Here is a 17,801-nt window from a genome sequence, read left to right on the forward strand (position 1 = left end):
AGGGGTTCGGGGAGGGTGGTGACGTTATATTGGAAATCACAGATCCCCGGGAGTGGGTGACAGACTGGGATCTAATCCAGGGGTTCGGGGAGGGAGGTGACGTTATATTGGAAATCACAGATCCCCGGGAGTGGGTGACAGACTGGGATCTAATCCAGGGGTTCGGGGAGGGAGGTGATGTTATATTGGAAATCACAGATCCCCGGGTGTGGTGACAGACTGGGATCTAATCCAGGGGTTCGGGGAGGGTGGTGACGTTATATTGGAAATCACAGATCCCCGGGAGTGGGTGACAGACTGGGATCTAATCCAGGGGTTCGGGGAGGGAGGTGACGTTATATTGGAAATCACAGATCCCCGGGAGTGGGTGACAGACTGTGGTTTAATCCAGGGGTTCGGGGAGGGTGGTGACGTTATATTGGAAATCACAGATCCCCGGGAGTGGGTGACAGACTGGGATCTAATCCAGGGGTTCGGGGAGGGTGGTGACGTTATATTGGAAATCACAGATCCCCGGGAGTGGGTGACAGACTGGGGACTAATCCAGGGGTTCGGGGAGGGTGGTGACGTTATATTGGAAATCACAGATCCCCGGGAGTGGGTGACAGACTGGGATCTAATCCAGGGGTTCGGGGAGGGAGGTGACGTTATATTGGAAATCACAGATCCCCGGGAGTGGGTGACAGACTGGGATCTAATCCAGGGGTTCGGGGAGGGTGGTGACGTTATATTGGAAATCACAGATCCCCGGGAGTGGGTGACAGACTGGGATCTAATCCAGGGGTTCGGGGAGGGTGGTGACGTTATATTGGAAATCACAGATCCCCGGGAGTGGGTGACAGACTGGGATCTAATCCAGGGGTTCGGGGAGGGTGGTGACGTTATATTGGAAATCACAGATCCCCGGGAGTGGGTGACAGACTGGGATCTAATCCAGTGTTTCGGGGAGGGTGGTGACGTTATATTGGAAATCACAGATCCCCGGGAGTGGGTGACAGACTGGGATCTAATCCAGGGGTTCGGGGAGGGTGGTGACGTTATATTGGAAATCACAGATCCCCGGGAGTGGGTGACAGACTGGGATCTAATCCAGGGGTTCGGGGAGGGAGGTGACGTTATATTGGAAATCACAGATCCCCGGGAGCGGGTGGCGCATTGGCGCCGTGTTTCTCTGAGCCCGGCCAAACGCTGACTGCCCGTTCCGCCCCTCGTCTCCCCGTAGGACGCAGTGATGCTGCACAGCTTCACCCTGAGACAGCAGCTGCAGACGACACGCCAGGAGCTCTCCCACGCTTTGTACCAGCACGACGCCGCCTGTCGGGTCATCGCCCGGCTCACCAAGGAGGTCACGGCCGCCCGAGAAGGTGGGTGGGGGGGGGCGGCCGAGCGAGGGGCAGTGGGATCGAGGAGGGGTGGTGCCGGGGTGGGTTGGTGGGGCGATGGCTGGCGTCTCCGCTGACTTCTCTCCGGTTTCTCTTCGCAGCTCTGGCCACGCTGAAACCCCAGGCCGGTCTGGCGGTGCCGCAGGCTGCACCAGTCACCCCCGCTAGCGCCCCGGTGAGTAACTTCCCCTCCCTATCCCTCCTCGGCACTCCCCACCATTCCTCTCCAACTCCACTGGAAGAATTCAAAGTGTCTCTCTCTGTCGCTCTCTCTCCCTTTCTGTCTGTCTCTGTCTCTCTGTTTCTCTCTCTCCCTCTCTCTGTCTGTCTCCCCCTCACCCTCTCTCTCTGTCTGTCTCACCCTTTCACCCTCCAACTCTCTCTCTTTCTGTCCCTCCCGCTCTTGGTCTGTCTCCCCTCACCCTCTCTCTCTGTCTGTCTGTCTCACCCTTTCTCTCACCCTCTCTGTCTGTCTGTCTCACCCTTTCTCTCACCCTCTCTCTCTCTGTCTCTCCCTCTCTCTCTCTCTTTCTGTCCCTCTCTCTCTCTGTCCCTCTCTCAGTCTATCTGTCTCACACTTTCTCTCACTCTCTTTGTCCCCCTCTCTCTCTCTGTCCCTCTCTCTCTCTCTCTCTCTCTGTACTTCTGTCTGTCTCTCTCTCCCTTCCCCTTTCTCTCTCTCCCCCTCTCCCCTTTCCTTCCCCCTCACCTCACCCTCCACCTCTCTCCCCCCTTTCCCTCCCTTCCTCCTCTCACTCTCTTCCCCCCCCCTCTCCTGCTCTCTCTCCTCCTCTTTCTCCCTCTCCCATTCACCCTCCACTGGAAGAATTTGAACTCTCCCTCTCCCCCTCCCCCTCATCCTCCCCCCTCCCCCACCCCTTCCCTACCCTTCTCCCTCTGCCCCCTCTCTCCCAATCTGTCCCTCCACATCTCTCCCTCCTCCCTCCCGTCTCTCTCTGCCTCCCTCCTCATCTCTCTCCATCCTTCCTCTTTTCCCTCAGTCTCCCCTTCCCCCTCTCCCCTATCTCCCCCCTCCAACCCTCTCCCTCCCTCATCCTTCCCCTTTTCCCCCTCTCTCCTCTCCTTTTCCTCTCTCACCCCCCAATCGTCTTCCGCCTCCCCATCTACCGATGCCACATCCCAGCGGAGACGGGGGTCCCGGGGAGGGTCGGTGCCCGCAGGGAGAGGGCGTCGGCTGGGATCAACGTACCCGAGCTCCTTCGCCATCGCCTGCCGCTCACTGAAGGCTTGGGCTCTGACGCTCTTCGCCTTGTCGATGACTGACCCTGATTCTGTCCTCCTCGTCTTTCTCTCTCCTTGTTTCCGGCCTCTCCGCAGGGAGCTGGAGAACCCATGGACGTCAACGAGCAAGTGGCGATGACTCCAGAGATCATTCAGAAGGTGACTGACCTCCAGATACTGTGTGCTCCTGACTCCGGGAATGTGTGATGGGACGGTGTGGAGGGAAATTCACTCTGTGTCTGACCCCAGGAGTGTGTGATGGGACGGTGTGGAGGGAGATTCACTCTGTGTCTGACCCCGGGAGTGTGTGATGGGACGGTGTGGAGGGAGATTCACTCTGTGTCTGACCCCGGGAGTGTGTGATGGGACGGTGCGGAGGGAGATTCACTCTGTGTCTGACCCCAGGAATGTATGATGGGATGGTGTGAAGGGAGATTCACTCTGTGTCTGACCCCGGGAGAGTGTGATGGGACGGTGTGCAGGGAGATTCACTCTGTATCTGACCCCGGGAGTGTGTGATGGACGGTGCGGAGGGAGATTTACTCTGTGTCTGATCCCTGGGAGTGTGTGATGGGACTGTGCGGAGGGAGATTCACTCTGTGTCTGTCCCCGGGAGGGTGTGATGGCACGGTGTGGAGGGAGATACACTCTGTGTCTGACCACGGGAGTGTGTGATGGGACGGTGGGGAGGGAGTTTCACTCTGTGTCTGACCCCGGGAGTGTGTGATGGACGGTGCGGAGGGAGATTCACTCTGTGTCTGACCCCGGGAGTGTGTGATGGGACGGTGCGGAGGGAGATTCACTCTGTGTCTGACCCCGGGAGTGTGTGATGGGACGGTGCGGAGGGAGATTCACTCTGTGTCTGACCCCGGGAGTGTGTGATGGGACGGTGTGGAGTGAGATTCACGCTGTGTCCGACCCCGGGAGTGTGTGATGGGACGGTGCGGAGGGAGATTCACTCTGTGTCCGACCCCGGGAGAGTGTGATGGGACGGTGTGGAGGGAGATTCACTCTGTGTCTGACCCCGGGAGTGTGTGATGGGACGGTGCGGAGGGAGATTCACTCTGTGTCTGACCCCAGGAGTGTATGATGGGACGGTGTGGAGGGAGATTCACTCTGTGTCTGATCCCGAGAGTGTGTGATGGGTCGGTGTGCAGGTAGATTCACTCTGTGTCTGACACCGGGAGTGTGTGATGGGATGGTGTGCAGGGAGATTCACTCTGTGTCTCTCCCCGGGAGTGTGTAATGGGACGGTGTGGATGGAGATTCACTCTGTGTCTGATCCCGAGTGTGTGTGATGGGTCGGTGTGCAGGGAGATTCACTCTGTGTCTGACCCCGGGAGTGTGCGATGGGACGGTGTGGAGGGAGATTCACTCTGTATCTGACCCCGGCAGTGTGTGATGGGACGGTGCGGAGGGAGATTCACTCTGTGTTTGACCCCGGGAGTGTGTGATGGGACTGTGTGCAGGGAGATTCACTCTGTGTCTGACACCGGGAGTGTGTGATGGGACGGTGTGGAGGGAGATTCACTCTGTGTCTGACCCCGGGAGTGTGTGATGGGACGGAGTGGAGGGAGATTCACTCTGTGTCCGACCCCGGGAGTGTGTGAAGGGACGGTGTGGAGGGAGATTCACTCTGTGTCTGACCCCGGGAGTGTGTGATGGAACGGTGTGGAGGGAGTTTCACTCTGTGTCTGACCCCGGGAGTGTGTGATGGGACGGTGAGGAGGGAGATTCACTCTGTGTCTGACCCCGGGAGTGTGTGATGGGACGGTGTGGAGGGAGATTCACTCTGTGTCTGACACCGGGAGTGTGTGATGGGACGGTGTGGAGGGAGATTCACTCTGTGTCTGACCCCGGGAGAGTGTGATGGGACGGTGTGGAGGGAGATTCACTCTGTGTCTGACCCCGGGAGTGTGTGATGGGACGGTGTGGAGGGAGATTCACTCTGTGTCTGTCCCCGGGAGTGTGTGATGGGACGGTGTGGAGGGAGATTCACTCTGTGTCTGACCCCGGGAGAGTGTGATGGGACGGTGTGGAGGGAGATTCACTCTGTGTCTGACCCCGGGAGTGTGTGATGGGACGGTGTGGAGGGAGATTCACTCTGTGTCTGACCCCGGGAGTGTGTGATGGGACGGTGTGGAGGGAGATTCACTCTGTGTCTGTCCCTGGGAGTGTGTGATGGGACGGTGTGGAGGGAGATTCACTCTGTGTCTGACCCCGGGAGAGTGTGATGGGACGGTGTGGAGGGAGATTCACTCTGTGTCTGACCCCGGGAGTGTGTGATGGGACGGTGTGGAGGGAGATTCACTCTGTGTCTGACCCCGGGAGTGTGTGATGGGACGGAGCGGTGGGAGATTTAGTTTGTCGATAGGGATGAAGTTGTTGACAGAGACGGAGGGGGCGTGGTGGAGTGCATGACGGCGAGGAGTGTGTGGGAGACGATATTGTGAGGACTTCGGGATGTGAGGGGGCGATGGAAACGGGCTGGGGTGTAGCAGAGGGAGGGGTTGACAGATGGGTTGGGGAAAGATAGTGAAGGGGTGACGGGCACATGAATATCGTCCTTTGTATCTCACTTCATTCTCTCTCCCCCTCTCCCTCTCTCTCTTTCTGTCTACAGCTCCAAGACAAGGCGACAGTCTTGACCACTGAACGTAAGAAGGTATGTCCAGGATCGTGGAATTCACCCTATCTGTTCCCCCTCCTGGCCTTACACACCTCCGTAAAGTCACCCCTACCCTCCGGGGAATGACGTCCCAACCTGCCCGACCTCTCTCGCCCCTTGAGTCCCGGCGACATCCCTCGTCAATCCCCCTCTGCGCTCCATTCCCGCTCGGCAGCATCTTACCCATGGCAGCGCGACCCGATCCGAGCGCAGCACCCCGAGAGCGGCCTTGACCTCCCGTCTCCCGTCCTGGGTCCCCTGACCGATGAAGGCAGGCGTGGCCAACGCAGGCACCTCCTCCCGCAGCTTACCGGCGTCGGGGATCCCCGTCCCTGTATCGTGACGGTGTCCTCCTGCTCTCCCCCCAGCCCGGGGTGTGAAATCCTGCCCGAGTCAACATCCCGGTCTCCTCCACCGCCCCCTTCCCCCCAGTCTACCTGCGACCGTCCTTCGAGGGAACCCCGGCCCTGTATCGTGACGGTGTCCTCCTGCTCTCCCCCCAGCCCGGGATGTGAAATCCTGCCCGAGTCAACATCCTGGACTCCTCCACCGCCCCCCCCCCCCCCCCCAGTCTACCTGCGACCGTCCTTCGGGGGAACCCCGGCCCTGTATCGTGACGGTGTCCTCCTGCTCTCCCCCCAGCCCGGGGTGTGAAATCCCGCCCGAGTCAACATCCTGGACTCCTCCACCGCCCCCCACCCCAGTCTACCTGCAACCGTCCTTCGAGGGAACCCCGAGGCCCTTCTGTTATCCACCCGGGCCCCACTGTCTTTCTTTATCAATCTTTTAATTAATTAAAAGAAGTATACACATATTTGTACGCACACACGAGGAGAATTGTCTCAAATATCTGTATCCGTAATAGTTCGTATAAAAGGTGAAATGTACTTTGTCGAGATCGTATATAGTATTAATCTAATTTATAATAATAAAAAAATAAGATAACGAATTATCCCTATACTCCATGCAAAGAAGAAAAAAGATCGAAAGTTTTATACCTTAAAAAACCCCACTGAAGAGAAAAAATACAATTAAAAGGAGAAAGGGAAGAAAAGGGGACTGGGCAGCCCATACCGAGAGTAAAGGCAAGAAAAAAACCGAAGCTTTCTGATCGAATCCAAAGTTTCGAGCAAGTAACTAGAAGAGCATTAGATCCAGAGTACTCTGCGAGGAATTTCTCTCCCTCCCCGCCCGCGACCGCGTGGGTTTCCTCCGGCCGCCTCCGTTTCCTCCTGCAGTCCCATGACGTACCGGTGGATAGGTAAATTGGTCATTGTAGATTGTCTCGCGACTAGGGTAGGATTAGAATGCCGATCCAGTCAAATTAGTTATCAGATGGCCAACGTATCCCTCTAAACCTTTCCTGTCCGTGTCCCTGTCCGAGTGTCGTTAATGTACCTGCCTCGACCACTTCCTCCGACAGCTCCTTCCACAGACGGACCACCCGTATCCCTCTAAACCTTCCCTATCCGTGTCCCTGTCCGAGTGTCGTTAATGTACCTGCCTCGACCACTTCCTCCGGCAGCTCCTTCCACAGACGGACCACCCGTATCCCTCTAAACCTTTCCTATCCGTGTCCCTGTCCGAGTGTCGTTAATTTACCTGCCTCGACCACTTCCTCAGGTAGCTCCTTCCACAGACGGACCACCCGTATCCCTCTAAACCTTTCCTATCCGTGTCCCTGTCCGAGTGTCGTTAATTTACCTGCCTCGACCACTTCCTCTGGCAGCTCCTTCCACAGACGGAGCACCCGTATCCCTCTAAACCTTTCCTATTCGTGTCCCTGTCCGAGTGTCGTTAATGTACCTGCCTCGACCACTTCCTCCGGCAGCTCCTTCCACAGACGGTCCACACGTATCCCTCTAAACCTTTTCTATCTGTGTCCATGTCCGAGAATCGTTAATGTACCTGCCCTGACCACTTCCTCTGGCAGGTCCTTCCACAGACGGACCACCCGTATCCCTCTTAAACTTCCCTATCCGTGTCCCTGTCCGAGTGTCGTTAATGTACCTGCCTCGACCACTTCCTCAGGCAGCTCCTTCCACAGACCGACCACCCGTATCCCTCTAAACCTTTCCTATCCGTGTCCCTGTCCGAGTGTCGTTAATGTCCGTGCCTCGACCACTTCCTCCGGCAGATCCTTCCACAGACGGACCACCCGCATCCCTCTAAACCTTTCCTGTCCGTGTCCATGTCCGAGTGTCGTTAATGTACCTGCCTCGACCACTTCCTCTGGCAGCTCCTTCCACAGACGGACCACCCGTATCCCTCTAAACCTTCCCCCTCTCACCTTAAACCTGTGCCCGCTGGTTCCTGATTGCCCGACCCTGGGGGAAAAAGTCTGTGCACGTTCACCCTATCTCCGTCCCTTAGTGGTTCTACACCCCTCTGTCAGGTCACCCCTACGCTGCAGGGAATGAAGTCCCTACCTGCCCGACCTCCCTCCGTAACTCAATTCCTCGAGTACCGGCGACACCCTCGCAAATCTCCCTCCGCGCTCTTACCCAAAACCGAACGCGGTACTCCAAACGCGGCCTCCCGTCTGCCGTGCCCGGGCTGCCCGCTCCCCTGGGTCTCTTCCTGCTCGGCAGGACGTGGGTGGGGGGCGGGTGACCCTCTCGGGGCTGACTCGAGTGTTTTCTCGCCGACAGAGAGGGAAGACCGTCCCCGAGGAGCTGGTCAGGCCCGAGGAGCTCAGCAAGTATCGGCAGGTTGCCTCCCACGTGGTGAGTGACCGGAGGGATTCGGTCGGCTTCATGTCTCATGCACGTCCTTTACACACCCCCGGCCGCCCCCTGTCTGACCCGCTGCCGTCCAGCCAAAGGTTCGGGACACTGAAAGCCGGGGCAAGTAGACTGAGGAACGGCCTCCGTCACCCCACTCCCACAGAACAGTGACGGAAACTGTGAGCACACACACCGACCCAAATACTCGCACTGGCGGCACTTTGCGCATCACTCTGATAACCTGGTGCGGCTGCAACTTATTTTCTGCTACTTTTCTTACTTTTGTGGTGACGAAAGCTTTTGGGACGCTGGCCTTTATAAATCAGAGCATTGAGTTTTGGAGTTGGGATGTGATGTTAAGATTGTACAAGGCATTAGTGAGGCCGAAGTTGGAGTATTGTGTACAGTTCTGGTCACCGAATTATAGGAAAGATGTCAACAAAATAGAGAGAGTACAGAGGAGATTTACTAGAATGTTACCTGGGTTTCAGCACCTAAGTTACAGGGAAAAGTTGAACAAGTTAGGTCTTTATTCTTTGGAGTGTAGAAGGTTGAGGGGGGACTTGATAAAGGTTTTTAAAATCATGAGGGGGATAGATAGAGTTGACGTGGATAGGCTTTTTCCATTGAGAGCAGGGGAGTTTCAAACGAGAGGACATGAGTTGAGAGTTGGGAGCAAAAGTTTAAGGGTAACACGAGGGGGAATTTCTTTACTCAGCGAGTGGTAGCTGTGTGGAACGAGCTTCCAGTGGAAGTGGTAGAGGCAGGTTCGGTATTGTCATTTAAAGTAAAATTGGATAGGTATATGGACAGGAAAGGAATGGAGGGTTATGGGCTGAGTGCGGGTCGGTGGGACTAGGTGAGAGTAAGCGTTCGGCACGGACTAGAAGGGCCGAGATGGCCTGTTTCCGTGCTGTAGTTGTTATGTGGTTATCTATTTATTACTGTTTTTTCTATTACTGTCTTGTTTTTATCTACCGCTTTGTTTGATTGCCTGAGAGGAAGCCAAACAGAGTCTCGTTGTTCCTATGTGTCATGGCAATAAAGATGATTCAATTCAGTTCAATTCCTACATCCTTCACACACACGAGGAGTAAGAAGATCCTTATGTTACGTCTCAGTCTGAATGTGCAATTTACAGTGATTTGTAGTAAATAGTATGTACGACAGGACAGTCAATATAACGTATAAATACAACTGTATCAGTGTGAGTTAATCAGTCTGATGGCCTGGTGGGAGAAGCTGTCCCGGAGTCTGTCGGTCCTGGCTTTTATGCTGCGGTACCGTTTCCCAGACGGTAGCGGCTGGAACAGTTTGTGGTTGGGGCGACTCGGGCCCCTTTTTACACACCTGTCTCTGTAAGTGTCCGGAATCGTGGGAAGTTCACACTACAGATGGGCTGGGCTGTCCGCACCACTCTCTGCAGAGTCCTGCGATGGAGGGAGGTCCCGTTCCCGTACCGGGCAGTGATGCAGCCGGTCAGGATGCTCTCGATCGTGACCCCCGTAGAAAGTTCTTGGGATCTGAGGGCCCGTCCCAAACTTCCTCAACCGTCTGAGGTGAAAGAGGCGCTGTCGTGTCTTTTTCAGCACCTCACAGCTCCTCGCTGGTGCGCGTCCCGAGGGACGTGAGGATAGGGAGAGGGTGGCAAAGGGAAGTGCAGAGTTGGGGGGGGGTGGGGGAGAGCGGGGCGGGGATGTGGGAGTGAGGGAGGAGGGGAGAGGGGTTGTGTAGAGGGATCTGTGCCCCTCCCTGTTCTAACCGCCTCTCCCCTCTCTCTCGTGGCCCCAGGGTCTGCACAGCGCCAGTGTCCCAGGAATCCTGGCTTTGGATCTGTGTCCCACCGATACCGGCAAGGTGCTAACAGGTGAGAAAGGCTGTGTTCCCCACTCCAAATTTCCATCCCTTCATCCATCTCACCATCCCCTCCCACCCTTCTCTCCCTCTCTCCGCCCCCCTTTCCTCCATCATAACCCTTCTGTCCGTCCCCTCTCTTTCTCAATTCATCCATCCCTTGCTCCCTCTCCCCCTTTCCCTCTGCATCCCTCCCTACCTCCCTTTCTTCCCCTTTCCCTCCCTCTCTCCTCTTTCCCTTCCTCTCTCTTTCCCTTCCTCTCTCTTTCCCTCCTTCCCCTCTCCCCGTCTCTTCCCCTCCCCCCAACTCTCCAAATCTCCATCCTTACCACCTCCTATCCATCTCTCACCATCCCCTCCCACCCTTCTCTCCCTCTCTCCACCCCTCCTTTCCTCCATCATAACCCTTCTGTCCGTCCCCTCTCTTTCTCAATTCATCCATCCCTTGCTCCCTCTCCCCCTTTCCCTCCCTCTCCCCCTTTCCCTTCCTCTCTCTTTCCCTCTACCCCTCTCCCACCCTCCCTCCCTCTACCCCTCTCTTTCCCTCCTTCCCCTCTCCCCGTCTCTTCCCCTCCCCCCAACTCTCCAAATCTCCATCCTTACCTCCTTCTATCCATCTCTCACCATCCCCTCCCACCCTTCTCTCCCTCTCTCCACCCCTCCTTTCCTCCATCATAACCCTTCTGTCTGTCCCCTCTCAATTCATCCATCCCTTGCTCCCTCTTTCCCTCTGTGCATGCCTCCCGACCTCTCTCCTCCATTTTTCTTCCCCTCTCCCTCCCCATCTCTCCCCCTCCCTCCAACTCTCCATCCCTACCTCCCTCCATCCCTCACCATCCCCTCCCACCCTTCTCTCCCTCTCTCCACCCCTCCTTTCCTCCATCATAACCCTTCTGTCCGTCCCCTCTCTTTCTCAGTTCATCCACCCCTTGCTCCCTCTCCTTCTCTCTGTGCATCCCTCCCTATCTCTCTCCTCCATCTTTCTTTCCCTTGCTCCCTCCCCTCTCTTTCCCTCCATCACTCTCTCCCTTCCTCCAACTCACCTTCCGCCTCCCTCCCTTCTCTCTCTTCCTCTCTCCAACCCTTCCTCAATCCCACTTTCCGTCCATCCTCCCTCCAGCCCTCCCTTCCACCTTGCCTCCTCACGCCGCTCATTCGCCCTCCTCATTCCTTCTAGCCCCTCCCTGTAACATGTTCGCCCCCCCCCGTAATGTACTTGCCCCCGTCTCCCCTCATCCTCCCCGCCCGCATTCCCCGACTCCTCACGGCTCCCTCTCTCGCTGCGGGCAGGTGGAGCGGACAAGAACGTGGTCGTCTTCGACAAGAACTCCGAGCAGATCCTCGCCACGCTCAAGGGGCACAACAAAAAGGTCACCAGCGTCGTCTACCATCCCAGCGAGGTGCGTCCCCTCTGAGTGTCTCTCTCTCCCTCCCTCCCACTCTCTCTCAGTAGCTTTTCAAAAGCTTCCCATTCCCCTATCTTCCCCACAGCTGCTTCATCGCTTGCCCGCTCTATTGTTTCCACCTCAGCTTCGACCTCCCCGGTCAGCCGCGGTTCAGCTATTTTGCCATTTGGAATAGACGCTCCTCATTTCTCCCCGGAAGCGCGCGCCATTTCTGCTCTGCTGACGTCCCTGCCAGCATTTCCTTTGGCCAACTCCTCTCTCGTACCCCTGTAATTTCCCTTGCTCCACTGAAATACTGCTACGTCAGACTTTACTCTGTCCCGGTCAGATTTCAAGTGCTGATCACTGTTCCCTAAGGGTTCTTTTACCTCAAGCTCCCTAATGGCCTCCGGTTTGCTACTTAACGCCCAATCCAGCATAGCTGACCTCCTGGTAGGCTCAACGACAAACTGCTCTGAAAAGCCCTCTTGTAGGCATTCAGCAAACTTAATCTATAGTCTCTGTCTCACTCTCTGACCCCCGTCTCGCTGTCTGACCCCCCGTCTCACTCTCTGACCCCCGTCTCACTCTCTGACCCCCGTCTCGCTGTCTGACCCCCCTGTCTCGCTCTCTGGTCCCCGTCTCGCTCTCTGGCCCCCGTCTCGCTGTCTGACCCCCGTCTCGCTGTCTGACCCCCCGTCTCGCTCTCTGACCCCCGTCTCGCTGTCTGACCCCCCCGTCTCGCTGTCTGGCCCCCGTCTCGCTCTCTGGCCCCCGTCTCGCTCTCCGGCCCCCGACTCGCTCTCCGGCCCCCGTCTCGCTCTCCGGCCCCCGTCTCGCTCTCCGGCCCCCGTCTCACTCTCCGACCCCCGTCTCGCTCTCTGACCCCCGTCTCGCTGTCTGACCCCCCTGTCTCGCTCTCTGGTCCCCGTCTCGCTCTCTGGCCCCCGTCTCGCTGTCTGACCCCCGTCTCGCTGTCTGACCCCCCGTCTCGCTCTCTGGTCCCCGTCTCGCTCTCTGGCCCCCGTCTCGCTCTCTGGCCCCCGACTCGCTCTCCGGCCCCCGACTCGCTCTCCGGCCCCCGTCTCGCTCTCCGGCCCCCGTCTCGCTCTCCGGCCCCCGTCTCGCTCTCCGGCCCCCGTCTCGCTCTCTGCCCCGTCTCGCTCTCTGCCCCGTCTCGCTCTCTGCCCCGTCTCGCTCTCTGACCCACGTCTCGCTCTCTGGCCCCCGTCTCGCTCTCTGGCCCCCCGTCTCGCTCTCTGACCCCGTCTCACTCCCACCCGTCTCCCCTCTGCCCTTCTTTCTCACGCTCGAAATCACGTGACTGACGTTTTCCCCCTCCCCACCTACCCGGCTGCAGAATATCGTGTTCTCCGCGTCACCTGATACTACGATCCGGATCTGGTCGGTGACGTCTGCCTCCTGCGTCCAAGTGGTGCGGGCCCACGAGGGGGCCGTGACTGGCCTGAGTCTGCACGCCACCGGTGACTACCTGCTAAGCGCCTCTGACGACCAGGTGAGTGGGCGGAGAGGGAGGAGGGAGAGAGAGGTGTGTGTGTGAGAGAGAGAGGTGTGTGTGTGAGAGAGAGAGGTGTGTGTGTGAGAGAGAGAGAGGTGTGTGTGTGAGAGAGAGAGGTGTGTGTGTGAGAGAGAGAGGTGTGTGTGAGAGAGAGAGAGAGGTGTGTGTGAGAGAGAGGTGTGTGTGAGAGAGAGGTGTGTGTGTGACAGAGATGTGTGTGTGACAGAGAGAGGTGTGTGTGTGAGAGAGAGAGAGTGTGTGTGAGAGGTGTGTGTGTGTGAGAGGGAGAGAGAGAGAGAGGGGTGTGTGAGAGAGAGAGGTGTGTGTGTGAGAGAGAGAGGTGTGTGTGAGAGAGAGGTGTGTGTGAGAGAGAGAGAGAGAGGTGTGTGAGAGAGAGAGAGGTGTGTGTGTGAGAGAGAGTGTGTGTGTGAGAGAGGGGTGTGTAAGAGAGAGAGAGGTATGTGTGTGAGAGAGAGTGTGTGTGTGAGAGAGGGGTGAGTGTGAGAGAGAGAGAGGTGTGTGTGTGCAAGAGAGAGAGGTGTGTGTGTGTGAGAGAGGTGTGTGCGTGCGAGAGAGAGAGGTGTGTGCGATAGAGAGAGAGGTGTGTGAGAGAGAGAGGTGTGTGTGAAAGAGAGGTGTGTGTGTGCAAGAGAGAGAGGTGTGTGTGAGTGAGATGTGTGAGAGAGAGGTGAGTGTGAGAGAGAGGTGTGTGTGTGTGAGAGAAAGAGGTGTGTGTGTGAGAGAGAGAGAGGTGTGTGTGAGAGAGAGAGAGGTGTGTGTGAGAGAGAGAGGTGTGTGTGAGAGAGAGAGGTGTGTGTGAGAGAGAGAGAGGTGTGTGTGTGAGAGAAAGAGGTGTGTGTGTGTGAGAGAGAGGAGTGTGTGTGTGAGAGAGAGAGGAGTGTGTGAGTGAGAGGTGTGTATGTGAGAGAGAGAGGTGTGTGTGTGAGATAGGTGTGTGTGAGAGAGAGAGCGAGGTGTGTGAGTGAGAGAGAGGTGTATGAGAGAGAGAGAGAGGTGTGTGTGAGAGAGAGTGTGTGTGTGTGAGAGAAAGAGGTGTGTGTGTGAGAGAGAGAGGAGTGTGTGTGTGAGAGAGGTGTGTGTGAGAGAGAGAGGTGTGTGTGAGAGAGAGGTGTGTGTGAGAGAAAGAGGTGTGTGTGTGAGAGAGAGAGGAGTGTGTGTGTGAGAGAGAGGAGTGTGTGTGAGAGTGAGAGGTGTGTGTGTGAGAGAGGTGTGTGTGTGTGAGAGAGAGGGGTGTGTGTGTGAGAGAGAGGTGTGTGTGAGAGAGAGAGGTGTGTGTGTGAGAGAGAGGGGTGTGTGTGTGAGAGAGAGAGAGGCGTGTGTGTGAGAGAGAGGTGAGTGTGAGAGAGAGAGAGAGGTGTGTGTGTGAGAGAGGTGTATGTGAGAGAGAGTGGTGTGTGTGAGAGAGTGTGTGTGAGAGAGAGAGATGTGTGTGTGAGAGAGAGGTGTGTGTGTGTGAGAGGTGTGTGTGAGAGAGAGAGGTGTGTGTGAGAGAGAGAGGTGTGTGTGTGTGAGAGGTGTGTGTGAGAGAGAGAGAGGTGTGTGTGTGTGAGAGGTGTGTGTGAGAGAAAGAGAGAGAGGGAGACGGAGAGAGAGTCAGAGAGGAGTGTGTGTGTGAGAGAGGAAGAGTGTGTGAGAGAGAGAGAGAGGTGTGTGAGTGAGAGAGAGAGAGAGGTGTGTGTGTGAGAGAGAGGTGTGTGTGTGAGGGAGAAACAGGTGTGTGTGTGAGAGAGAGAGGTGTGTGTGCGAGAGAGAGAGAGGTGTGTGTGTGAGAGAGAAACAGGTGTGTGTGTGAGAGAGAGTGGATGGTCAGTGAAGAGATCTGGAGTCTGTGCGGGTCACTGCCGTTTCGTGTGGACTTGTGTGAAAATCTCCCCCTTACACTTCTGATCAGCAATCTGTCTCCATTTTCTCTCCAGTACTGGGCCTTCTCTGACATCCATACTGGACGTGTTCTGACCAAGGTCACAGACGAGGCAGCCGGATGTGGTGAGTGTTCTAACGCCACAGTTCAGTCTCTGTCTCCTTCGCTTTTGTTCAGGCCGGACTGTGTACAGTTCCCGTCTCCGTATCCCTCCGAGTCAGACCCACACACCGGGAGCACCGTGCACAGTTCCCATCTCCGTATCCCTCCGAGTCAGACCCACACACCGGGAGCACCGTGCACAGTTCCCGTCTCCGTATCCCTCCGAGTCAGACCCACACACCGGGAGCACCGTGCACAGTTCCCATCTCCGTATCCCTCCGAGTCAGACCCACACACCGGGAGCACCGTGCACAGTTCCCGTCTCCGTATCCCCCGGGTCAGACCCACACACTGGGAGCACCGTGCACAGTTCCCGTCTCCGTATCCCCCGGGTCAGACCCACACACTGGGAGCACCGTGCACAGTTCCCGTCTCCATATCCCCCTGGGTCAGACCCACACACCGGGAGCACCGTGCACAGTTCCCGTCTCCGTATCCCCCGGGGTCAGACCCACTCACACCGGGAGCACCGTGCACAGTTCCCGTCTCGGTATCCCCCTGGGTCAGACCCACACACCGGGAGCACCGTGCACAGTTCCCGTCTCCGTATCCCCCTGGGTCAGACCCACACACCGGGAGCACCGTGCACAGTTCCCATCTCCGTATCCCCCTGGGTCAGACCCACACACCGGGAGCACCGTGCACAGTTCCCGTCTCCGTATCCCCCTGGGTCAGACCCACACACCGGGAGCACCGTGCACAGTTCCCATCTCCGTATCCCCCTGGGTCAGACCCACACACCCTGGGAGCACCGTGCACAGTTCCCGTATCCGTATCCCCCGGGTCAGACCCACACACCGGGAGCACCGTGCACAGTTCCCATCTCCATATCCCCCGGGTCAGACCCACACACCGGGAGCACCGTGCACAGTTCCCGTCTCCGTTTCCCCCTGGGTCAGACCCACACACCGGGAGCACCGTGCACAGTTCCTGTCTCCGTATCCCCCTGGGTCAGACCCACACACCGGGAGCACCGTGCACAGTTCCCGTATCCGTATCCCCCCTGGTCAGACCCACACACCGGGAGCACCGTGCACAGTTCCCGTCTCCGTATCCCCCTGGGTCAGACCCACACACCGGGAGCACCGTGCACAGTTCCCGTCTCCGTATCCCCCTGGGTCAGACCCACACACCGGGAGCACCGTGCGCAGTTCCCGTCTCCGTATCCCCCCTGGGTCAGACCCACACACCGGGAGCACCATGCACAGTTCCCGTCTCCATATCCCCCCCCCGGGTCAGACCCACACATCGGGAGCACTGTGCACAGTTCCCGTCTCCGTATCCCCCGGGTCAGACCCACACACCGGGAGCACCGTGCACAGTTCCCGTCTCCGTATCCCCCTGGGTCAGACCCACACACCTGGAGCACCGTGCACAGTTCCCGTCTCCGTATCCCCCCTGGGTCAGACCAACGCACCGGGAGCACCGTGCAGTTCCCGTCTCCGTATCCCCCCGGGTCAGACCCACACACCGGGAGCACCGTGCACAGTTCCCGTCTCCGTATCCCCCCGGGTCAGACCCACACACCGGGAGCAACGTGCACAGTTCCCGTCTCCGTATCCCCCCGGGTCAGACCCACACACACCGGGAACACCGTGCACAGTTCCCGTCTCCGTATCCCCCTGCGTCAGACCCACACACACCGGGAACACTGTGCACAGTTCCCGTCTCCGTATCCCCCGGGTCAGACCCACACACCGGGAGCACCGTGCACAGTTCCCGTCTCCGTATCCCCCCGGGTCAGACCCACACACACCGGGAACACCGTGCACAGTTCCCGTCTCCGTATCCCCCTGCGTCAGACCCACACACACCGGGAACACTGTGCACAGTTCCCGTCTCCGTATCCCCCGGGTCAGATACACACACCGGGAACACTGTGCACAGTTCCTGTCTCCGTTTTCCCCGGGTCAGACCCACACACCGGGAGCACCGTGCACAGTTCCCATCTCCGTATCTCCCGGGTCAGACCCCACACACCGGGAGCACCGTACACAGTTCCCGTCTCCCTATCCCCCCGGGTCAGACCCACACACCGGGAGCACCGTGCACAGTTCCCATCTCCGTATCCCCCTGGGTCAGATCCACTCACACCGGGAGCACTGCGCACAGTTCCCGTCTCCGTATCCCCCTGGGTCAGACCCACACACCGGGAGCACCGTCCACAGTTCCCGTCTCCGTATCCCCCTGGGTCAGACCCACACACCGGGAGCACCGTGCACAGTTCCCGTCTCCGTATCCCCCTGGGTCAGACCCACACACCGGGAGCACCGTGCACAGTTCCCGTCTCCGTATCCCCCTGGGTCAGACCCACACACCGGGAGCACCGTGCACAGTTCCCGTCTCCGTATCCCCCTGGGTCAGACCCACACACCGGGAGCACCGTCCACAGTTCACGTCTCCGTATCCCCCGGGTCAGACCCACACACCGGGAGCACCGTGCACAGTTCCCATCTCCGTATCCCTCTGGGTCAGACCCACAGACCGGGAGCACCGTGCACAGTTCCCCTCTCCGTATCCCTCTGGGTCAGACCCATACACTGGGAGCACCGTGCACAGTTCCCGTCTCCGTATCCCCCGGGTCAGACCCACACACACTGGGAACACCGTGCACAGTTCCCGTCTCCGTATCCCTCCGAGTCAGACCCACACACCGGGAGCACCGTGCACAGTTCCCATCTCCGTATCCCTCCGAGTCAGACCCACACACCGGGAGCACCGTGCACAGTTCCCGTCTCCGTATCCCTCCGAGTCAGACCCACACACCGGGAGCACCGTGCACAGTTCCCATCTCCGTATCCCTCCGAGTCAGACCCACACACCGGGAGCACCGTGCACAGTTCCCGTCTCCGTATCCCCCGGGTCAGACCCACACACCGGGAGCACCGTGCACAGTTCCCATCTCCGTATCCCCCGGGTCAGACCCACACACCGGGAGCACCGTGCACAGTTCCCATCTCCATATCCCCCGGGTCAGACCC

The 17,801-nt window shown here is 58.1% G+C and overlaps 1 protein-coding gene across 1 annotated transcript in view; it reads left to right on the forward strand.

Moving 5' to 3' along the window:
* The window catches only part of prpf19 (pre-mRNA processing factor 19), a 37,649-nt gene that overhangs the window by 12,846 nt on the left and 7,002 nt on the right, over window positions 1-17,801 (forward strand). The window contains exons 4-12 of the mRNA XM_059958502.1: window positions 1,223-1,364; window positions 1,484-1,557; window positions 2,721-2,783; window positions 5,248-5,289; window positions 7,944-8,018; window positions 9,810-9,885; window positions 11,163-11,272; window positions 12,618-12,773; window positions 14,714-14,783. Of these exons, the coding sequence (XP_059814485.1) occupies window positions 1,223-1,364; window positions 1,484-1,557; window positions 2,721-2,783; window positions 5,248-5,289; window positions 7,944-8,018; window positions 9,810-9,885; window positions 11,163-11,272; window positions 12,618-12,773; window positions 14,714-14,783 (808 nt within the window). The remainder of the gene's footprint in view (window positions 1-1,222; window positions 1,365-1,483; window positions 1,558-2,720; window positions 2,784-5,247; window positions 5,290-7,943; window positions 8,019-9,809; window positions 9,886-11,162; window positions 11,273-12,617; window positions 12,774-14,713; window positions 14,784-17,801) is intronic.

This window comes from Hypanus sabinus, unplaced genomic scaffold, assembly GCF_030144855.1.
Source record: "Hypanus sabinus isolate sHypSab1 unplaced genomic scaffold, sHypSab1.hap1 scaffold_1068, whole genome shotgun sequence".
NCBI lineage: Eukaryota > Metazoa > Chordata > Chondrichthyes > Myliobatiformes > Dasyatidae > Hypanus > Hypanus sabinus.